The 24,274-nt window shown below is 35.6% G+C and overlaps 1 protein-coding gene across 3 annotated transcripts; it reads right to left on the reverse strand.

Moving 5' to 3' along the window:
• Nucleotides 1–1,252: 1,252 nt before the first annotated feature.
• On the reverse strand, nucleotides 1,253–22,696 carry LOC109064843 (unconventional myosin-VIIb-like). 3 transcript variants are annotated; one of them, XM_042718162.1, is made up of 46 exons: nucleotides 22,454–22,695; nucleotides 22,233–22,334; nucleotides 21,276–21,428; nucleotides 20,447–20,631; nucleotides 19,816–19,937; nucleotides 19,594–19,736; nucleotides 19,100–19,213; nucleotides 18,699–18,852; nucleotides 18,516–18,592; nucleotides 18,272–18,391; nucleotides 17,955–18,097; nucleotides 17,044–17,254; nucleotides 16,817–16,952; nucleotides 16,546–16,709; nucleotides 16,310–16,453; nucleotides 16,058–16,216; nucleotides 15,510–15,602; nucleotides 14,774–14,868; nucleotides 14,592–14,676; nucleotides 14,235–14,453; nucleotides 13,384–13,584; nucleotides 12,786–13,145; nucleotides 12,522–12,674; nucleotides 12,016–12,090; nucleotides 11,791–11,939; nucleotides 11,557–11,683; nucleotides 10,122–10,487; nucleotides 9,795–10,022; nucleotides 9,531–9,698; nucleotides 9,315–9,432; nucleotides 8,684–8,807; nucleotides 8,347–8,510; nucleotides 7,516–7,697; nucleotides 7,110–7,234; nucleotides 6,827–6,969; nucleotides 6,491–6,644; nucleotides 6,211–6,366; nucleotides 4,396–4,501; nucleotides 4,192–4,305; nucleotides 4,014–4,101; nucleotides 3,799–3,905; nucleotides 3,183–3,368; nucleotides 2,214–2,330; nucleotides 2,047–2,130; nucleotides 1,832–1,951; nucleotides 1,253–1,740 (listed from the first exon to the last, which is right to left on the reverse strand). In XM_042718162.1, exons 1-46 carry the CDS (start codon nucleotides 22,469–22,471, stop codon nucleotides 1,648–1,650), a joined length of 6,645 nt encoding a protein of 2,214 aa, XP_042574096.1. In that variant the 5' UTR covers nucleotides 22,472–22,695; the 3' UTR covers nucleotides 1,253–1,647. The 3 variants fall into 3 exon arrangements, with proteins under 3 accessions (XP_042574096.1, XP_042574095.1, XP_042574094.1); XM_042718161.1 differs by having other exon boundaries at nucleotides 10,122–10,295; nucleotides 10,368–10,487; nucleotides 16,058–16,453; XM_042718160.1 differs by having other exon boundaries at nucleotides 16,058–16,453; nucleotides 22,454–22,696.
• Nucleotides 22,697–24,274: the final 1,578 nt, after the last annotated feature.

Below are 24,274 nucleotides of genomic sequence, written 5' to 3' on the forward strand. Positions count from 1 at the left end.
TCACCAAATTACCACCTTAGAATTTTTTCTGAAGGACCATGTGACACTGAACACTAGAGTAATGATGCAGAAAATTCAGGAATAAATTACATTTAAAAATATATTAAAATAGGAAACAGATAATTGGGACATTTTTTCCCAGTTATCTCAGTTGTAATTTGTTTTTGTTCTATAAATCCTTTATATGTTTACAAGAAGGTCTGTTGACTGATACGATTGCTCCATAACTGCTCAGAGACAGCTGTGCTTGAATTAAAAAAACGTATGTTTTAGCATCCTATGGTCTCAACAGAAAAATAGCTCCAGACTGAAGGTTTCAGATGTCAGCCTGGGTTAGTAAGACTCCATGACGTTGTGGTATCAAAAACATGTTTCTAATAGCATGAGGCTCATGTCGGTAAGACAAAATAAGGCTCAGGGCTGGAGAGAAATGGATACATTTCACTTTTAGGCATGACATGAATGAAATGGTTTTTCGAGTCCCCCACAGTGAAGCGTTGTGTTCTGACTTCTCCCTCTCCTGCCCAGGGTCCTGTGTTATTATTTGGTAATAGTGAGCACATGGCAAAGTGTGTGTCAGGGCCAAAAAGCGTGCTCTACACTTGATAACAATGATTGCTGTGGAGAATTCATGCTGGATTTTCCTGTTTTAGCACAAGGCTTTCTTTCAGATTCATGGAACGGCTGTATTGCTGGTCAAGAGGCCAGGGGTTGAGAGAGGCACGCTGGGATATTTCTGGTTTAGTGGAAGAATTAAACAGTAATAAAGGGCTGTGAAAATCCCAAAAGTCCTAAAAAAAATCCATGTTTTTCAGTGGATTTTGAAGTTCATTCTGCAGTAGTAAATAATATGATTTAAGAAGAAATTCATGTGACAAGTAATGATTGCTAAAAATTCAGCTTTGCCATCACAGGAATAAATTACATTTCAAAATATAGTAAAACAAAAAAACATTTCAAATTATCTGTATTTTTGAAGACTTCTTTAAAAAAACATTTACAAAAATCTTACCAACACCAAATTTTTGACCAGTATTGTATGATGCGCTGTATATCAGTTTAGGCCATCAAGAGTCAAATATATCATATCAATACGCTATATTATAACCAAACTGCAAATACTTCAGTCTAAATATATAATTACTATAAATGAAATGTGTGAAACACGTGCAATTTAAATTGTGGAGTATTATTATTGATTACAAATTGTTCAACTAGTCATCATTCATTCAAAATTAAATTCAGAGCCATATTGATTTTTACATTTTATTGTTTAAAATGGTTCCATCAAAGCAGCATGAGATAGATTAGAATTAAACTGTAATAATACTGCCATCTAGTGTAACATTGCAATGCAAAGTCAAAGAGATGCGGGCTATTGAAATAAAAATAAATATGCAAGCCTATAATTATTTTTTTTTTTTGTAAAATATGGATGCACATAGAAGAAGCAACAAGCAAAAACATGATTTCACTGACAGATCTATACTAGTTACTGTTACATAATAAAAGTGATGATCTTAAAACAGATTTCTGACAGTAATTATTAAACTTTTTTTTTTTTTACTTTAAAATTACATTAACAAATTCATAGTATAATTATTATGGTAAACATCTAAAAAAAAAGAAATGCCACAAACAATCCAACTAAATGTTGATCCTCCTTGATTTCCGCACTTTTGGAATCTCATTCAGATACATGTCCTTGTAAGAGGACAGGAGATCACTTATTCTATAACCCTGCAACAAAACAAAAAAAACAGTCAAAGAGAATATTAACAAATACACATGTGTGACACTTGCTATAGTTGTGTGTGTGTGCTGTATTTACCATAGACGTCTCACAGAGCAGAGTGTTGCCCTGCACTAGGCTGCCGATGGTCAAGTGAAAATAAGTGTTGCCACTAGACCAGGAAGTGATCTTACTGAACAGATGCATTGCAAGCACCTCCTGCAGGCGAGCCAGCCAAAACACTTGTTAACTTCACAAACTACACAATGCTGAGGTGAGCTGTACATTAGAGTTGTATACAGACAGATTTATACCTTTGTCTTAGGGTTGATGATACTAACTCCTTGCTTGCTGACTGATAGCGTAATAACACTGGGGTAACTCTTCTCTGAGGTTTGCTGTGAGAAAAAAGACAGTCAGTGTCAAGAAAACACCTCCCCTTCTTAGCAATTAGGGTTATTTTTAGAGTTGCCCTGGTTACCTTTACTTCGAAGAAAACACATCCGAAGGTAGGCCACTGTGAGATCATCTTCAGGAACTGGAGTTTGGCTTCATCTACAGTTATTCCTGCCTGCTTGTTGTATGCATTGATAATGTGCTGCAAACCAAGGACCAAAATGATTCTGTCATTCATCGTAATCTTAGGGCCAGGGGTTACTAAAATATATTAATACTAAATAATGCTTCATACGTTCTCAAAAAAGTCTCTTATGTTCACCAAGTCTGCATTTCACATTAAAACACTAATATAGTTAAAAATTATTACACTTTCAAATAATGGTTTTATTTTAATATATTTTAAAATGTGAATTTTTCTTCAATTTTGTCTTCAGTGTCACATGATCTTTCAGAAATCATTCTAATAAGTTGCTTTGCTGCTCATTTCTTAAAGGAATAGTTCACCCAAAAATGAAAATTCTGTCATTAATTACTTCCCCACATGTTGTTCCAAATTAGTAAGACTTTGTTCTTCTTTGGAACACAAATTAAGATATTTTTGATGAAATCCAAGAGCTTTCTGACCCTCCATAGACAGCAAGGGTACTACAACCGTAATTTTATTAAGCTATAAGAGTACTTTTTGTGTGCAAAAAAAGTAAAATATATAATAAATAATAATAGAATAAATATCTTAATTTGTGTTCCGAAGACGAACGAAGGTCTTACGGGTTTGGAATGACAAAGGGTGAATTATCAATGACAGAATTGTCATTTTTGGGTGAACTTTCCCTTTAATATTATCACTGGTAAAAACAGTTGTGATGATTAATAGTTTTGTTGAGCCCGTGATACATTTTTTTTTCTTAGAATTCTTTTATGAATATAAAGTTTAAAAAAAATTATGATTAAATTATGAATAAAAAACAACTGACACCAAACATTTGAGCAGTAGTGTGTCTATGTAGCCAAAACATACAGGGCTATGATAAATAAAAGGCTTGAGGATCACCTTTTTCCAGTCATCAGCTGTCATGAGCTTCTGTTGATCAGCTGGTACCAGATCTTTCAGCATTCTAGGGATCATGACAAACTGTGATTTATCCGTATCAACCTGAATACGGAGCAGCAGTCCTGCCAGACTGATCATGTCCTCTTTAGATACACTGTGGTAACCCCGCAAATATTTCGGCAATTCCTGGGAAAATATAAAGATGACAGTTAGCCAAAGTTTTATATTTATTTATATTTATGCATTTAGCAGCATTACAGAGTGTCACAGGAAAGAGTCCTAAAACCCAGAAATGAGTTGGCATTTGGTTCTATTGCATGGTTTTATTCCCGTTTTATCAAAAGTTTTTGAAATGGGTTTATGGTTAAATGGGTTTACAATTGTTAAATGTTAAATTGGTTAAAAAGCCATTTGAAAAATCCTATTAGATTTTTGTAGAGGGAACCAGGGTGATGCTAACTTCTAGTTTGGCCTACAAAAATATGTTATCCCTGCAGCATTCTATTCAGTTATACAAACATTTGATACACTGTAAGGCAGGTTCAAATGATGCTGTTATAGAATTCAGCTGACAGTATTTGGCTTGAACAGAATGATTATCAGATACACAACATACCTGGGGAAAGTGGAAGTTTAGGTCAGCAGTTAGGTCTTTTCCTGGGATCACATTAAACCAGAGCTTCCTCATGAAGAGCACCAGGTAAGGGGCAATAGTTGGAGCAGCTGTATTCAGGATCAATAATATTTATAGTGAGTGAGAGTCTGATTATAATGCACCTACTGAATAAAAAGTTGGGTTAATTACAGTAGTTAGTATGTTATACTGCTCACCCTCCTTGACTTTTTTTCCTTTCTTGATGACATCTGTGAGTTGCCTGAGGTTGTCAAAAAAGTACTCTTTAGAATCCATACCTACTACCTGAAAGGATCAGACCAATGAAGGTTAGCATGAACCTAAAACAACACCATCAGGAAAAACATAATGACTGAAAGAAATCATGTCTGAAACCTTCGTGGATGTTTTAACAAACAGACTGTATCCATCTGATGAGGAGAGCTGGAGGTCTTTGGCAATGTTGCGGCATAAGTCTTTTATCCTCGTGGTGGAAGTCACCTCAAATAACTAAAATTGAAAAAAATGAGTTTTTTTTACATGGATGGAAAAAGTAAAATGAGTAAAATGGTTAAAACAATTTGTAATGTCACTTCTTACTTCAGATGTATCGTTAGGAAAGTGAACTTTATGGAAGATCTGAGTGCTGTTATTTTGAATGGCGTCTACTTCCACCTGGTGAGGAGGCAACTTCCTTCCCTCGATACTGTATAAGACAATAAACATTGCTTTTAATTTTAGCCCTCATGTTCTGTTCATGTTGGCATCTAATGTCTAATTCACTGTACTCTCGATAGACAAGCACCAACAGACACATTTGTTGAGTTTTGTTGGACCAGTGTGTTACCGCTGTGGATGCAGTAAAATTGGCTGTAGGAGTGAGAGTGTGTGTTTGTAATCCATTTGTTCATTGGTTTCCATTGATTAGTCTCCCCAGTTGTGTCATGTTATCTTGTTAAGCTAGTTAGCAGCCTGTATATATATATAGCTCTAATGTTTCTCTTGCTCCTTGTCGGTTGTTGTATGTAATGTTGTTGTTTTTGCTCATATTACCTGTTCCTTGTATTCCCTGACTTTTGTTTATTTTGTTACTATCCCTGCCAACTTGCATTCGCTTTCTCACATTACAAAATGCCGCACACTTACTGAGGTATAAAAGCTGCCATTGGTAAATTAAGATGTGAATGATATTGTACCTCAGTGTAACTTCTGTCATTTCAAATGCGATAAGACTTTGTAGTTTTGGATGTTGCCATATTGAATTTAACATGGATGAAAACTAGGGATTGTCTTCACAATTGCACACACTGTATAAAGGTCCTAAAAACGGTTTTATGATTATTATTATTTTTTTTTCGGAAAGATGTTTCATCACCTGAACAATGTTGTTAAACAACAGTATAATCCGTTGAACGAACTGTACTTCTATCCCTCATAGCCTCATTTTCATCCCTGTCAAAAATTAAATATGGTGCCACCCTAAGTCAAAACAGGCGCGACTGTCATTGCACGTTCATACACAAGTATTCAAGTCTCTACTGTAAGCTGCTGTTTGAACAGTAACAGTAAAAAATAAGGTCTTTATGATATCAAAATGTTAGATACCATAGTATACTAAATAGAATACTAGCCTAAATAAAAAAAACGCAAGCTCACTTGTAAGTAAACAGTCAGTGAATAAATAAGAACAAACCCACCACATATTCCTCACTGTGCAAATTAAATATATATTTCTTCTTTTAAAAAAGTGATTTAGTCAAGAGCAGTGAGAGATTTTCTCTATTTTGTTGATTGATTAACATGAATGACAGACAGCAGGAATATAAGAATGCTGTCATTTTAAGAGCTGCCCGGATCTAATATACTGTAATACGTGCAATCTTTCTCAGCTGTTTGCTTTCACTTAAGACCTAAATTACTGTGCTTACGAGGATAATTGTAAAGATGGTGTGAATATTTAACGGTTAAAGGCATAGAAAGTGGCAAAAATAAACTCTGTCGTTTCAATACTCCCACGCTCTATGAGCACCGTCTTCACATGCGCCTCCATGACAGCGCTCAGAAACAGTCTCTCAGACAGCGCACGGATATAGCGCATGTATGAGTACTCTTTCACTGATGATTGCATTTCAATGGCTCAAAATAATCGCTTTTGAACCACAATGCTTAAAAACACATGCAAACTAATCATTTTCGTGACCACAGAAAAGGCACATGAACGCAAAATCTCTATTGGTTGACAATTTCTACCAGTTACTCGTGTCTTCTGGTATCCCTAGGCACATTTCACCTGTTAGTAAATGCAGTTGTGAATGTAGCCACTATAATCTAATGACTGTCTGCATTGGTTGGTGTGTGTAGTTGAAGCATGAATTAGCCTTAAGAGACAAACTGTTTGAGTATGTAAAGCTCTACCTGAGCATAGCTTGCATCCTCTGCAGGCAGTTGGAGGCCAGAGGCTCTCTGGGTCTGGACTCCAGAAAACGTTGAGCAAATCTCAGTAGCAACTGACTTGGTGGAAAGAGACCACAACACAGCCACAACAGCTGCCAACCTCGCTCCATACTCAACCTGAGAGATAAACAGAGAGAAACAAACAAGACTGCAATTTTAAAAAAATCAGATAAAACAAACAAAGCAACATTAGATCATATTTGGGTACCAAAACCAAATGAGTTTAAACTAGCTGACAAACCCATGGCTGTTATTAGACATCTGCTTCATTATTTGGCAGTAGATCTCATCTCTTAGTTCCACGTGTGCTGTTGCTGGCCCAAAGATCTGGTTTGTTAAATCTATGGGTGTCCGCACATGCTTGACTGGATAATCTCCCATATATTTAAGGATAGGTAGAGACAATGTTAAAGAAAATTGTAAGCATCATTCATTAAAATTCACTCTTCATGTACTGAAGTCTTTATAACTTATACTGTAATACACAAAATACAACTTCCTTCGAAGATGGAAGATGTGCAACAAATGATTCAGTTTTCATTTTCCTCCTCATTTGATCAATCAACAGGAAGGATATCTGTGAAGCAGTCACAAGCGAGGTGGCAGAGCTCTGAGTTGCCCTGCAGGCTCCTGAGCAGCGGCTGTTTTAGAGGCTCTTTGCTGTTGGCCCACAGTTTCTCTTTGGCCCCTCCTTTGCCACGGCCGCCTTCTTTTGAGTCCCTGTGACCCATTGAAAGAGGTACAAGATGAGCATTTCAGAAGCTCTGGCATGTTATCAAAACTGGTAACTTTCAAGTCACTTTTTTGGAGCAGTTTTCATTTATTGCAAGCGAGATGAGTGGAAAGTGTACATGTGTTACCTGAAATAATCAAAGGAGAACTCCTTGAGCGTCACAACGGCAACTTTCTCTGTGCTGAGCTCCTCCTTCTGCGGCAACACCGGCATCACTGACTTTCTTCGCGCTGGGGTCAAATTCAGCAAATTCTAGAGGATAGAAATTACTCTTTACAATTCTATTCTTGTCAAACTTAAATTAATTTACAAAACAAACCTTATTTTGTGACCCTAAAAAAGAACCTTGTTGGGGGTTTTGAAAACCATTTTCTAATAAAAAGTTTCTTTAAATGTTTAAAGGCAGTTTAAACTCCCTTTAAATATTTATTTCCAAGACAAAACCTTAAAACACTGATAAAAAATGATTAATATAATAATGGCCAGTGCTGAGAAGTAATTTCCTCCACAAATTAGTGTGAAATCGTGTTTACCAGTGTTTCTTCTGTAGGCCGGGTCAACATCGGCAAAATCCGAATGGCATCTAAGGAAACTGCTCCGGTTTGATTTGTCCTCTCATTCCTTGCTTTGATCCAGCCTTCTTCAGAAGAATACTCCCCATCCTTTATCATAAACAGTACATCACCCCTTCTGTAGTTAAGCAATGTGGGATCCTCTGAAGAGAAAAAAAAAACAAAAAAAAAAACAGAAAGATAAATATCCAAGCAATTTCGACCAGTTCAAGAACCAATTTAAATGTTAGAAGATGCCATCATCCCATATTAATGTAAGAGTGATTCTTAAATTTTAGTTTTTTACTTTTTATTTTTAGGAGAGATTATACTATTGTATTTTTTAACATAAGAATTTCTATATGTGGACTTAAACTTTAGCTATAACTTCCCCTCTGTAACTGTAATAAATGTAAAAAAAAAAAGCAACACTGAAAGAAAATTAGTGTAGAAACACTTTTTCAATCAGAAATTGCTAACAAATTTCATAAACAGTTACAAAGAAATGGCAAATAGTATTGAATGTGACATTTTGAAATACAAAGACTGAAAACATACTTCAATAATCAGTTTTATTTACAACTTAGAATTTTTTTACTGTGTACATTCACACTTTTGCATAAGAATTCAAAAACATATTTTCCGCTTCTGACTGTTAAATCAAAGACTTTTCTAAAATTTTCACCAAAAAGTGAAACGTTATTATTATCATACATCATCATCATACATTATTTGTCAAAATTTGAAATAGTCCTTAAACTGAATAATCACCCTGATCTGTGAATACTACAAGGAAAACTGTAAAAGAAGCACCTTGTCTGATAAGGTCCTGTATTGCCACAGCGTACACTGATCTCTTCTTAAGCCCTGAGATGAACATGTTAACCAGCTCCACTAATTCTCTTCCCTTCACAGCCTTCAGCTCATACATCCCCTTTGGAGTCATCAAACACACAATCCCACTAGACTTTTCCTCACTGTAGGAGAAAAGTTAGGATGGGAAGGAACGATGGAAATGAAGTCAGCTGGTTCATCTAACAAATTAAATTGAATCTGCAGAAATAGTCTTTGAAGAGTAAATACTTTATCAATGCTCTGGTGTAATTAGGTGCTTCTCCATGGAGGTTTATCATAAAAAGCAATATTTTACCTCATCTCAATACTTGACACCTCAGGATAAGAGAGCTGTAGAAATGCGGCTTCTGTCACATCCTGAAAGAAGACCCCCTTCCAGTTCACAACAACTACAAACTGGTCTTGAGGCACTGAGGGACCTGAATACAAATTTTTCTCATTAACTAATAAAACACTACAACAAATTCACAAATTCAATGTATTGAAGCGACAGTTCACCTAAAAATGATAATTCTGGGATCATTTACTTAGACTGACTTTAGAAACACATAACTCTTTCTTTTGTAGGACAAAAAACAAATTGTCCAAGCCGAATGTCCAAGCTGCTCTTTTCAGTACAATAAAAAATGAATAGTGACCATCAAGGAAGATTTTTAGTGAATAACAACTAAATTTTAGGTCTGTCCCTAATACAAAACTATCATATGGCTTCAGAAGACTTGGAGTCATATGGTGTACATTTATGATGTTTTTATTGTGCCTTTTTTAATCTTTACAGCTTTGTATGGAACAGAGCAGCATAAATGTTCTTCGAAAGCTCTCATTTTGTGTTCCACAAAAGAAATAAAGTCATACAGGGTTGGAACGACATGAGCACAGTATATGTAATGACAAAATAACTACTACTTTCTTTTTTCTTTATTTACCTGAAACAATTTGAGCCTCATAAAACTTGGAGAAATAGATTGGCCACTTCTCCCGTGCATATTCAACAGTCTCCGCTTTCACTTCATAGGCAGGTTTAGAAGAGTTTATGTAAGGACCCTAAGAAATTATGAAGGATTATGGCTTGCATTATTCTCCAAGCACTACCCAAATCAAGTTTTGTGATATAACAGCATATACCTGTAAATACAGCATACCTGTGTGTGTGCAGAATGAATCATCTGCATTAGCTTGACCATAGACTTGTTCTCAATTAAAGTCATGCTCACGCACTCACGAACAATCTTCTCTGTGGTTTCCATACTGCTTTCAGAGCCATGTTGTACATAATAATGTTTGGCCGCGAGCTGCACATAATCATCCTCCTAGATCAAGATTATGGGTCAACAGCAGAGGATAATTACAAATCTCATTCCTATTAAAATATATATGAACAGTTAAAAAAAAGAGCCTAGACTTACCTTATCAGACTGATAATCACCACTTTTGAGTCCGTGGATGATCTGCCTATAGATGAGCTCTGTGCTGACTTGGTCAGATGAACAGTCGTGCCATGGAGTGAAGATCTCTTTGCGGAAGTAGAGACGCCAAGGAGCATGTTGTTCCTCTCTCCCCTGTCTCTTTTCATCCTGCTCACAAATAGACACGGTGTCCAAGACGTGCTGACCGCCGCTGCCAAGAGACCAAATCTGCAGCAGGAGATGCATAAATGAAGACTTTATTACCTTTGCTCATTAGTTATATGTGACTTATTTCAATATGCATCTTGCCATTCAGATGATACGAACCTTCTCATACATTGCAACATACAGGGAGAAGCCGTAAGAGTCCTGCAGGTTTATTTTCTGGATAATCGAATTGCACATCTCTGCAGAAGTTCTGGCTGAATCCAAAGTGAGGGTGATGCTTCTGCCGTCCATCAGACTCACAGCTACTGTAATGGGCTTCTTGTTCTCCACAGATTGCAGGAAAGAAGGGCTTGTCATTTTTAGAATAAAGGGAGTATTCTTTATCTTTTTAGAGGGATTGCCTACCTGTAGTTCAACCCAGCATGGTGGCTCACTTCTTTCTCCATTGGCTAAAGTCCTCCGCAGTCGCTCTGAACAGTAGGAGGAGTACTCACTTGGCCCATAGTGAATGAAGCTCTGCAGGTACTGTGGCCAAAAGATTATGGAACATAACACATAATATAACCTTAACATGACGTGACGTGATGTGATGTGACATTATGTAATGCCATGTCACATAACATCACGTAACATAACATAAAGTAATGTTGTCACATCACATCAAGTCACGCAGTTAAATGTAATGTAACACAATGTAACGCAAGTAACAACATAGCATGAAATAAAACATTACACTACATAATAACAATATATAAAATATAAAAAAACATAACGACATAACACAACACAAAACAAAACAGTATGCCATAACATAACAACATATAACAAACATAAGAAAAACCGCATGACTATACACAAAATATAACAACATAAAATGACATAACACATAAAACATAGCACATAAAAAACAGCATAACGAGACATAACAACATAACATAAAATATAAAACATGACAAAACACAACAAAAGAACAACATATAACAACACAAAACATAACAACACAATAACACAACACAGAACAGCATGACATAACAAACAAGGAAACACAGCATGACATACGACATCATAAAATAACAACACATATCTCATACCACAACATAACCACACATAACACAACATTACATGACATATAACACAACAACATATAACATGACATAGCATTACAAAACAACATTAAACAACATACATAACAACATAAACAAACTGCATGACAACACATAACACAACAAAACATAACATAAACCAACATATAATAACATAACATATAACACATAAAGCATAACATTAAACAGCATTGCATATCAACAACATAACAGCATATAACAACACATAACAAACCAAATATCACACAGTTTGATTGGTCATTCATCACATTTTCATTATGATTAAATAATATAGCTTTGTATTAAGTGTAGTTGACCGTGGTTCTAAAGAACCTTTATTTTTTTTTTTATTATTTCCTCCCTTCGGAATGACACACTTCCTCTCTGATTCATGTCAGGGTCCTGATCACCCTGTCAGGTCTATTTTGTGATAATGATAAATTCACATTAACTCTTAAATAACAGAACAGAAATCAAATAGTATTTCATACCTTAGTGAGGCGATCTGTAGGGGGGAAAATACCCAGACAGATGGACAAAAGAATCCAGCCTCTGTTTGTACTTTTGGGGTTCTTATTAGCTGTTAACTGCTTAAGGATCTGACAGTAGATTTCATCTCTGAAAAACATATAAACTCATAAAGATGATCTAACAATCATCTCTCTGTGTGGGAAATATATTCCACATTGTGAAGAATGTAAATGAAAAGGGCCCATAACATTCACCTTATATCTTGTCTTACAATAGCATATCCGACAATAATATGCAATTTCTCCAGTGGTGTCATTGGACGATCATAAGTTGCTCTCTCTCCAAACAGTACATCCTCTTCCTCCTGAACAGTCTGCATTTTAGGTTGTGGCTCTTCTTCTGGCTGCAGATTTCATTAGAATGATTATTAGGAAGCACGATGCAGTTATCTGTGGGTAATGATCAGTGCTTTACTATACCTCTTCTTCAGGAATGGCTGAGTGTTTTCTCTTCCCTGTCCCCTTCTGTTGCTTCATTTTTTTCCTCAAAAATTTCTACAATTACAAGACCAGCAAACAAATAAACCCACAACAGTTTGTTTGATGTAATATAATTCTATAAGACAAGCAACAGTCACATTTCTGTTGGGTTATTGACTATTATGACAGTATTTAGCAGTTCTTTATTTGTGGTTTGGTCCTTTGATGGATTTTTTAAAAGTGTAAATATTTAATTTTCTTCCTCTGCATTCACATCAAAATCTTTATATTGTTATGTCTTGCATTCTTTCACCAGAAGGCATTTTACCTGTGTGTGTACATTAAAATATTTAAAGCAATATATTATATAATATCAAACAACATGAAAATGCATGTTGATCTAGGCTGGTCTTTTCAGCAACATAGGTACTGAAGGTAATGTATAAGCTGAACATCTGGTAAGTGTAAAAAAAAAGGCTTTGTTTTCTAGTGTCTTGTCTGTTTACCTGATCTAATCCAACAAGGTTACTGAGTCGCCGTGCTTGTCTCTGACCAAGGTTCATCTGTATGGGGTCAGCTATAGCAGAAGCACGTTCTTGCTTCGGCTCTGGAAGATCTCCCATAAATCTCAGTATGATCCACCATACTGTCAAACAAGCCTGGAGGAGGAGGGGAAAAGCGGAGAAAAAAAACAAAAACAATACAAGACACAGTTGATCATCAAGACTTGCTTTTGATGGGAACATGTTTCTAATGAGAACAGCACTTGCCAGGGCATCCCCTTCATCTTCATGGTAGAGCAGGGGTTGTCGTAGTCTCTGTTGGATATGTGAGGGACTAGATGATCCTTGGAAGTATAAAGAAGCAAATTTAGAGAAAGAGAACTCATCGCTCTCCTTATCTTTCTCCTTCTCCTCCTTTTCCCTCTCCATTTCTTTCTCCTTTTCCATCTCCATTTCTTTCTCTTTTTTCTTCTCATTCTGCATTTGCTTTTCCTTTTCTTTCTCATCCTCATCCTCTTCATCCTGATTGTCTTCACTGCTGTCTGGTAATAACATCACTTTCCTTTCCCTTACAGGGCTCTCTACTAATTCAACCTCTTCTAACTTCACCGGCTCGGCCTCCAAATCCTAGAAGAACACCAGGAACAAATCACACACAAGTTAATATTAAAGATCTTGCATTCCTAAATGTCTTTGAAAGGCATAATGTACAGTATTATCACTGGATACAGTATCCATTAATAAGTTTTATCATCAACAATTAAAGTTGGACCTGACATATGATTATTTGATTTTGAAAAATGACTTTTGATCAGGAAGTGTAAGTTGTCCTGCTTCCTTGTTGCGCTGTGAAGGTGACTCTAACCTCAAATCCCTCAGGAGCTGGGCCCTCTTGTCCTACTATTGCACTTGGAAGGAAGCCAAAGATATTCTCCACCATTTCCTCATCATCCTTAACCTGGGATTTGGCAGCTTCCTCGTTTTTTCTGAGCAGCTCCTCTAGGCGTTGCTGAAGCTCCAGTGCTGTACGTTCCTGAGCCTCTTTTTCTTGTGCAGTCAAAAATGCCTGAGGCAGAACAAGGGTATGAATGATAAATGCTTAAAAAAAAAAATTGTGGAAACGGTGATATATTTTCTTCAGGGTTCTTGAAATAAACAGCATTTACTTGAAACCAAAATCTTTTGTGACATTATAAATGTCTTCACTGTTAATTTTGAGGAATTTAACACATCCTTGCTGAACAAAAGTAGGCCTATTTTTTTTAAAAAAGTAATTGAATCTTGCTTGAAACCTCTGAATTGTACTGCATAATGTTTACCACAAAAATATTAAGCAGCACAACTGTTTTCAACCTTGATAGTAGTTAAGTATGTTTCTTGTGCACCAAATCAGAATGATTTCTGAAGGATCATGTGACACTGAAGACTGGAGTAATAGCTGCTGAAAATTCAGCTTTACTATCACAGGAAAAAAATACAATTTATAATACAGTGAAACAGAAAAAAGTTATTTTAATTTGCAATAATATTTTACAATTTTACTGTATTTTGTCATTTTACTGTATTTCAAATAAATGCAGACTTGGTGAAACTTATGTTATGACATAAGAAATCCAAACATTTGACCGGTAGTGTACTGTATATGAAACCAAAACAAAACATTCTGCAAAAAGTACTAAAAACCAGGAAATCTGCTCTGTTCCACTGTACACTCACATCTGTTTTCATTTTCTTGAGTGTCTTCCTGGCCAGCAGTCCTCTGGTCTGTGCCTGCAACAGTATCACTGCATCTTTTTTGTGTTTGAGGTCTTTCCTTGCGAGGTAGCCACGGGTCTGTGTTTGCAGAGTGATGGCTGCAGCCCGTCTGCGCATATACTCTGTATGGAGCTGCCGACTGCGCACTTTTGCCTGCAGCCGAGCAAATCCTTGCTTGAGCTAAAAGGGAAAACAGAAACAATAGAACATAACAATATTGTAACAATAAGTCATTTTTTCAATGTAAATTATTTCATTACACTCATTTTAAGAGCTATTGCATATACTGTAGACCATAGATTTTCCTGCATAGCTTACTTTGCAAAAGTCTCTTCTGTCTCTGTGGCCACGCCAGTTTTTCTGCAAAACCAGAGCAGCCCTCCTCTTCTTTACAAAATTTGCTCTGTATGTGAATGACGAATGACTTAATTTAACATTGCTGTACAATTACAAAAAAAATAAAAAAATGCTACATAGACACGCGAGAGTGGGGAACGAACCTGTCCTTATGGGCAAGCATTACTCTTTGGATGATAAGTGCCTTTCTGTAAAGCTCTTGCTCTCTCTCCAGTTCTAGGAAGGAGTCATGATGATCCTGTGACAGAGAGAAAGAAGAAAACACACAGTGCACAAAAATTCTTGACATATATCAAAAATATGACATATACATTACTGTTTAAAACTTTAGGGTCAATAAGATTTTTTATGTTGTAATGTTTAATGTTGAAAGACGTCTCTTATGCTCACCAGGGCAGCATTTATTTGATCAAAAATACAGAAAAATAATAATATATTTTGAAAATACTTACAGTTTAAAATAACTGTAAAATAACTAACTTAAGTCTGTCCATTTTAATGTTTTAAAATGTAATGTATTTCTGAGATTTGATCTTTCAGAAATCATTCTAATATGCTGATTTTATGTTCAAGGAACATTTCTTATTATTATCAATCTTGAAAATGGTTTTGCTCCTAAATATTTTTGTGGAAACTGTGATATTCTTTGATAAACAGAAAGTTCAATAGAAAAAGCGTTCATTTTTGTAACATTATAAATGTATTTCCTGTGACTTTTAATTAATTTAATGCATCCTTACTGAATAAAGTCCAACTTTCAAAAGTGTAGGTTAAATATAATCACAAAAATGCCTTCAATGCCTTTAGAAATCAAATTTACAAGAATGAATACTGATATAGATGTAAAATTAGTATAGAGAAATATTACGCCTAAGGTACCCTGAGAAAGACTTTGGCTTTGCCGATCTTCCAGTCCTCTTCGTCTCTGATCATAGCCCTGCAGATGGCTGCACAGCAGTTTGCAGCAGGCTCCTGATAAACAAATAACAAATATTTTAATTTATCAAATCATTCCAACCTAGTACATTCATCATTGTTTAAAGCTGAACATGTAATTCTTTTCATTTCTTGTATGTTGGCTACAATGTGTACATAATTATAAGTGAATCATTAATAGTTTGATTCACAGTGCATTAACTAATGTTCACCAATACGACTTCTGCAGACAACGTCTGCATATGCAGAGATTGACATTAACTAAGATTAATAAATGCTCTAGAAGTGTTGTTCATTGTTGTAAGTTCATGTAAACTAATGTAGTTTACTAATGGAACCGTATTGTAAAGTGTTAATTTTAGATCAACATTATATACATGATTCCTAGCAACCAATCACAGCTTAATTCAACTATATTCATCAGCTATCACTTTATAATAATTCTCATATTCAGAGCAGCACATCTGTAAACAATCATATTAGGCCCATACAGTGTTTGGGTCACAGTGCACAGTCTTCAGGAGCACACGGTAGCGCTGCAGGAAGTCTCTGAAGGTGTGCCGGATGGGATATCCCAACTTGCGTATTTTAATGGTTTCCAGCATTCCAGAGTAGCGAAGCTGCTGCATGCAGAGCTCTCTATTAAAAACCTGAAAAGCAGGAAAAAGAGAAAGCACGATTTGATTATAGTTCTGATGGCTACACAATATAAAATATGTAATTATAGTTATGTGAATTGGTACCATGGGCATCTTTTTGTCATTTGGTTTGAAGCAACGTATGAAAAAGGGCTGACAGAGAGACAGGGCCTTCATCAGAGAATCCAGGGAGTGACGGAACTGGCCACTCAGAGTAGATATCTGCCGCCTCGAATCGCCAATTACTTGCTGTGTGACACACAAAAAAAGACACAATATATTGCAAAGCTGTTGCCATTGTCCAGTCAATACTGTCACTCTACCATATAAATGTGCCATACTTGTAGTGAGTTCTTTGGCATCATGAGGTTGATATTGTTATTGTTCTTGACTGAGTTTGTATTTGTGTCCTTTTCAAAGATCAGTTTGAGCATCTTGTTGGAAGATTTCTTAAACAGCTCCATGATGTCCATGCTCAGGGAGTCTCTGTTCTTCTCCAAAAATCCTGACAAAATACAGCACTTTCAGATCAGAGGCAATCTGCTTTTTAAAATAACTATCGGGAAATGCAGCATGCATGTCATCACCGAGTCTTTAAGTAATGAACTGTACCTTCACAGTCATAATAAACTGTCCCAGCAAAGTGCTTAACCCCAAACTGCATGCCATGGTTGCTTTTGGATGACATGTAGAGTTTGTTTCCATTATGTTCTTTGTTCATTTTGTTTAACATTGTGGCATCTGTTCCCTGCATTGAAAACAGGACAACGCAAGGTGAACACTGACAAAACATCAATAATCATATAAACCACTCACGTTATGTAACTTATGAAGCTCACCTTAGGAAAGGTGCTCTCCTCATCAATCAGAGCCAGTATGTTGAGAGGTTTAACGGCCAGTAGGTCCAGGATTTTCTGGTTGTCATTGAAAGCAATGTGCTTCCATGAGATTCCTTCTTTACTGTACTCATCCTGCTCCAGCTTGAAGATGTGCCTCACAAAGAACTGCTGCAGGTGCTCATTGGCGTAATTAATGCACAGCTGCTCAAAACTAAACAAAAAGAGGGCAGAGGTACAGAGAAATTATATTTACGACTCTAGTATGGGTACCGTGATCACTATGTAATCTTAATACTTAAATGTAGTAATGACCCTAGTAAAAAAGTACTATATTTAAAATACATTTATTTCATACTAAGTATAGTTCAAATCTATTAACATATTAACTGACAAATTGCTGAAGACTTACTGATATAAAAATTATAATCAAACTTAATTTGGAGTATCACTTGTGCACAATGCACATTTCTTAATATTAAGCCTAAAATTTGTTTTGATGCTACTATTGATGTGGCTCGTATGATCTTTGAATAATATTGGCAAGATATTTAAAGTGTACCTAAAACATACTTGCAATATTTCCACTTCAGCACAATCAAATGTACTTCAGTATATCTTTAATTGGACATCAGCTCTACTTCCGCACAATTAAGTACAAAATTAGTTTAAGACTTTAAGTATACCAGTTTAGTATACTAAAAAATGGGTATTTTTATTAAGTACATAAATATATAAATGTAGCCTATCTGTAGTATGCTTAGCATATAACAAAATGTATTTCAAATACATGTTTGTATATTTATTTTTCCCTAGAAGTGCAATTGCTCTTCAAAGTACTTTAAACCCCTGCTAAATAGCTGCATTACTTTTTTATTTTAACATAATTTTTAGTTTAGACAACAGATATTTACCTGTTCTGACGGAAATTCTCAAAGCCAAAAATGTCAAGCAGACCAATGGACTTGCGCGTGTAAGTTGGCTTATCAGTCTGGGGTTTGTGAATGGCGCTGTTTATTTTTGTGAACATCCAAACAAACAGCCTTCCGTATATGGCCTGGCAGGGAGCAGAAAAAAACATGAATTCAAATGTGCAATAATAATGGGAATTTATGAAGCCTGAATGTTGATTGTATATAAACCGTTGTTTAAAAGTTTGAGGCTCAGGAAGTTTTTTTTCTTCTCCTTCTGTAAAAAACATTTGGACAGTATGGTGGGAGGATGTTGATACCTTGGCAAAAGCATCTCTGGTGTGTATAGCCTTCTCTGAGCTGAGGGGTTTCGTGACTATCTCTCTGTTTGTCATGAAGGAGCGATGGGTAAGACTCTTCTCAAGAACAGCATCATCCACCTGCAAAGTGACAGAAGCGCTCTCATCAAATACATTCACCAGCAAATGTTTGATTACATAAATACAGCAAGCTTTTAAAAAAACAATAAAGTGCTAAAAGCAGCTAAAGAACATTTCTCTGTACCTCCAGCAACTTGGCAGTGACAGAGAAATGACTGGATGACATCACGTCTGAGCTGTCCATGTTATTCATGATAGTGCCTGAAAACCATCAGGAGCAAATCAGTTAACTTTATGATATTCCTAACTACAATAACTTCTGTGTGTGGGAAGTTATTACTGTAATAGAAAGGTTATTGACACTAACTCTGAAAGTCAATATTGCCCATGTGGAGAATGGCAGCGAGTAATTTGAAGATTTCCCAGCAGTCCCTGTCTGAGAAAGTGAGGATCTTTAGAGCAGAACGAATCCGTCCGAACTCCTCAGTATCGTCCCGACCATCACAAGTCAAACAATTACCCTAGAGAACCATCGGAAGAGTTAGTGATCATCAGTATTAAGACCTGATAAAGGAATCTGAATTAGGGAGCAGGAGTGATTTTAAGATGCAATTATACATTTTTCTTTATTTGACTTAATTATGGTATACATTTAAAATTGCAGGAAAACTCCAAAAACTAGGGCTAAACATTTAGCAAATACACAAGCAAAAATAAAAGCGTTACAAGTACTCTCCGCTCTAAAACATAATAAACTGAAGTGCTCACCTCGCTCAGGTACTTGAACTGTGATGCATCACCAAGAGAGAGAGTCTTCTTATGGTCACTTGGCATCCCAGATAACATACAATAAAAAATGTGGTAGTTCCTTTCCTGAGGTGCCTAAAAATTTAATTTAAAAAAGCAATAATGAAATTATCTTAAAATAATGAAATTAAATTAATAAAAGAAAATTGATTTACTCCAATTAATGTTTTTTTTTTTAGGTTTTAATTGTTCTTCATCATAAATATGAATTAATATTTATCAAAATTTCAGACTATTTGAAACTAATGAAGCTCATAAAAGTGCATAGCCAGTCCAAGGTTCTTAATGTTTTTCTTCAGCATGTACATATTAGTACAGTACATATTACAAGGTACATATTAGCACCTTCCTTGGATGTACATATTGATACTTTAAAAGTATATATTACTACAATTTGAAAGTGTGGTGACAGCTATACTTTTTTTTCTGTAAAAAATAAAATAAAAAAGTCTTACCTGATGACAGACACGAGACTTCTCCAGCAGGTACTGCTCCATGTGAGCTCCCTCTATAGCACCTTCTTTATTGAAGAAGATCTCCACGTATTTCCCAAAGCGGCTGGAGTTATCATTCCGAATGGTTTTGGCGTTCCCAAAGGCTGTAAGACATGTAAAACTGAGACAGCTTTCTATGGAAATGACTGAATAGTCCAACAAACAAGCCTGTTCAGCACTTACCCTCCAGGACAGGGTTGGCCTGGATGATCTGCTGCTCTACCCAGGAGTGCTGCCCGCTCACAGCAGCCAGGAACTGAAGAATCAGTTTAGTGCTTTCTGTCTTTCCTGCACCAGATTCTCCACTGACACATGAACCAAAAGCATTTATTATGTATTGTTTGCCAAGATTTGCACTGATTTGCAACTTTATATTGTAAATTAATGAATATAAATGTGTTCAAATTCATTAATACCAAGCTTGTATGTGACTAAGTATTAAATTAGGTGAAAAAAATCCCCCAAAATAATAATAAACAATATATTAGTTTTATATATAATATAATATAATATAATATAATATAATATAATATAATATAATATAATATAATATAATATAATATAAAATAACAAAAAAAAATATAATATAATATAATATAATATAATATAATATAAGTCATTCTACACATTCACTTTTTTCTGACATTTGACCAAGTACACAAAGAGCAGAACTTATATCTCTAATTGTACATTGACTACTCACAAATGTAATGATATGTGACACTTATAAATCTTAAAAGTGCAGCATATGTTTGGCCACTAAACATGCCATTAGATTAGATTCTCAGTATATAAGGAAAGATTATATATGTACCTGATAATGCAGCACTGGTTGCGATTCTTGCGGCGCATGTTGTAGTAACAGCTGTCAGCGATGGCAAAGATGTGCGGTGGGAGCTCGCCCAGCTTACGCCTGTGATACAGGTCCACCTGCTCCGCCGTGTAGATGGGCAGCATCTGATAGGGATTCATGGCCACCAGGACAGAGCCAACATAGGTCTAAACAGCACACACAGAGAAAACTACATGTATCACATCATCGCTTATATACAGCGGGATCCAAACAGAAGAGACTACATCTGGAAGTCTGGGATTAAATTGAACTGAATCTAAAAATTAAACAGAAAGTTTAAGGATTTACAACAACGAAACATTATGTTGTAAAATTAATAATAACTATTTTAGATTCTACACTATTGCTAGGTTACTAATCAAACCAAGTAAATTTATGAGACTGAGCGATTCTTTATACATATATCCAGATGTTGTTCTTAAGATCTCACACCACTTTTTGGATCATGTCAAATCATTCTAGAAAACATGATCATTGAGTTTTATACAGAGCTGTTCAGTGCTGCTGTCACTGAGGCAGAAGCACTATAGGTACTCTACTAAGACACTATGCAATTCATTCACTAAGCAACATTTTAATTCATCTTTTCACTCAGATTGTTATCTGCATTACTGAATTTGTTATTAAACAATTGTACTCATTTTAAAAAATGCAATTTCCCCCACTGCTCTCAGACATAGATATGTATACGATATGCTCTCAGACCCTACTGTATGTAGATATCACAAATACATCTAAAAATACATCACACAATCCATGAGGTTTTATACAGTGAGCTGAATAAACTTACATATATACTGCCCTGTTTGTGGCGCACCAGCAGGTTTCTGAGTAAACCGGCTTCGCTGAGGTCCCCCAGTCGGATCATGTCATCCACACCCTCCACTGAGGTGGGGTGCATAGGCTTCAGACTGGCCTTCTCCCCCTCCGGGATACAGCGCTCCTTGGAAACCAGCACAATACATCAGATTCATCCGACTACACAAATGTAGATGAATTAGAATACTAGAATAATATAGAATGTGTTGTGATGTAATGATCCATTACAGTGGATTATTAGGGGATAGCAGGGCTAGTTGAATATTTGTAAGGGTGTATTTAATTAAATCATTTTCTCAAAGCCTTGACAAAAAGGGTGTCACCACAGTGGAAATTGCCATTAAATGTCTTAAAGGTTTTTCTGTTAAAAACAATATTATGATTAATATTTAATATTATTATTACATGATGTTAACATAATTATCACATTGATAATTTATTAATATTTATTTATATAGCACATTTAGCATCACAATTCAATTAAATAACCAATTAGTAAAAAACAGTAAAATGGCAAGACTACATAGACACACAGACAAATGTTTATCAGATATCTCCACTACTCATGATGACAGTGTGAAAAAATGTGTTGAACTTAGGTTTAAAAGTCTTCATTGATTAATTGAATGTTTAAAATATGTAACATTTAAAAACACAATTTTTCGACATTTGTATTTTATGAAACATACCCTTGTACTGATAATACAGATCAGACTATTTGTTTTAAAATGTCCCTAACAACAACAAAATATCTGATTATAGAGAAATTTTAGCCTGAAGGACAGAATTCTCAAAAAATTAAGATGGTACCGTAGACTACGCGGCTAGAGAAAACATGTTTTGTGTAACTGGATCTTAGACTCTTTTTGTAAGCCCTTGTGACACTTAGCACCGGTCTCTTTAAGTCATCGCCAACTCATGTTTTTACCTTCCCTTCATCATCAATCAGGCAAAACTGTCCACTGGCTGAGACCTTCACATACCCTCCAATAGGGACCCCGATACTGGAGTCAATCCAGAAGTGATCCCCCTAGATTCAGATTCAGATTCACATTAACTACATTTGAAAACCAAACACTACTCACAACCAACTCAAACATCACAATTTCACAACAAAAACTTAGGGCGATTAAATAAATGAATACACACCTTTTTTAACATCACCATTTGAACAATCCCTTCTGTCCCACAGGCATCTAATTGAAATTAAAATCCCTAAAAGATAAGTAAATAAATATATTAACCAGTAGGAAATGTAACCCTCACTGAAGCGCGTACAGCTGAAAACTATGCCTTGAATGAATCTTTTCGTTAACTATGGACAACCCTCGCTGACTTAAAAAAAAAAAGTGTCCAAGCGTAATTTTTCCATTCGCTTGTGTGACAGCAACAAGGAAGTGTCCCTAGTGTTCATTCTTTATGGCCCCTAGACTTTGGTCCACTATGGGCGGATTATCACCATCAACCACTGAAGAGACGTCATTAGCAGTCCGAAAGCTTGACTCTGTGAGGTTCCTATGAGCTGAATTGCAACACAAGCTTTTAGTGGCTTGGTACATTTACACATGAAATCTGAAATGCTGGGAATCTTATCAAAAAAATCCCCTACCCATTAACTACACACGACATGCCTTTTGGACTTTTCACGCAAGAGGAAGATGGTACCAGAGGACAGTTTTATTATTTGAGTCAGAGCGGCTGTTAAGCAGTAAAACTGTGAGATTCTAGAGGATACATTCATTCAGTCTCACTGCACAGATACTGTAATTGCTTGGGCGTCATATATAAGCAGTGGATATCATATATAGGACAATGATGTTGCACGCACTGATTATGAAAATAACATACAGATATATATGATACATAACAAATAGGCTACAGTAGCAGTCATCAGGTTTCAAAGTACACAGTTAAGGTCAACACCAATACATCCTTATTTCCTGGAGGTTGACGGTATATTCAGACTTATTATAGCCCTTAAAAACATGTAAGGGATCAAGAAAAAAAAGCTTCAGTACTGCAGCTGCCACTTAGATAAGCATAATTAATGATTATGTTTGAGGAATAAGAATGTAAAGTGTTACGCTCTGTGTTATTAGTCTCCATGGTGATAAGACGGAAACCAAACCAGCTGGATAACTCTAGAACCATAAATGACTCAAGAAAGGTGGGATATCTAAACACATTCTATTCCAGCTCCTAAGACAAACAGACAAGGATCTTGATATCTTATCCAGCTCCTAAGACACAAGGATCTATTCCAGCTAAATAAAAATACAATAAACTAAGACAAGTCAGGAAAAAAAAAAAATCAAAAAAAAGAAAACAGTATAATGATCAACACAACAAATTATTAACACTGGCAATACAAAGAAATATTATCCAGCATGACCATTTTTTAACACTGGTAACAGGAGAACATGTTTCTCGGGCAGCTGCTGAAAATTCAGCTTTGCCATCACGTAAAAATATATTAAAATAGTAAGAAAGTTATTTTAAATGGCAATAATATTTCACAATTTTGTGTTTTTTATTTCCCCTTACTTCCTTTAATATTTTGGCCATTCAGTAAATCATAAACAAAATGATTTCCAAAGTATAACCACATTTAACTTTTTGCTCAAGCCAGCTACTGTCATTAAAAGTTTGTTTAATATTTATAAAAGTATCTTATGAACACAGAGACTGCATTTATTTGATTAAAAAAAACATATATAAATAGTAATATCATGACATAATTTCAAATAAGTTCTCTGTTATATGATAATATAAATAAATTAATAAATATACCATATATCACAACTGGGTTTTCTTTATTATTATTTTGTACTGTTCTCTGATGTCCCCTTATAATGTTATCAAGATTCTTACATCAAAAACATCATAATTTAGAAGTAATAAGCTATCTTCTGTCCTGTTTTTAACCCCCCTTATCAGATTCAGAAGGCTCTGTTTGAATAGGCGTGGCGG

This window comes from Cyprinus carpio, chromosome B2 (genome assembly GCF_018340385.1).
Source record: "Cyprinus carpio isolate SPL01 chromosome B2, ASM1834038v1, whole genome shotgun sequence".
NCBI lineage: Eukaryota > Metazoa > Chordata > Actinopteri > Cypriniformes > Cyprinidae > Cyprinus > Cyprinus carpio.

Coding starts and splice junctions, on each gene's coding strand:
- LOC109064843 (XM_042718160.1), bottom strand. Junction 18,593..18,698: donor GGGCAATATTGACTTTCAGA/GTTAGTGTCAAT, acceptor GATGGTTTTCAG/GCACTATCATGAATAACATG. Junction 6,970..7,109: donor TTCTCCTTTGATTATTTCAG/GTAACACATGTA, acceptor AATGGGTCACAG/GGACTCAAAAGAAGGCGGCC.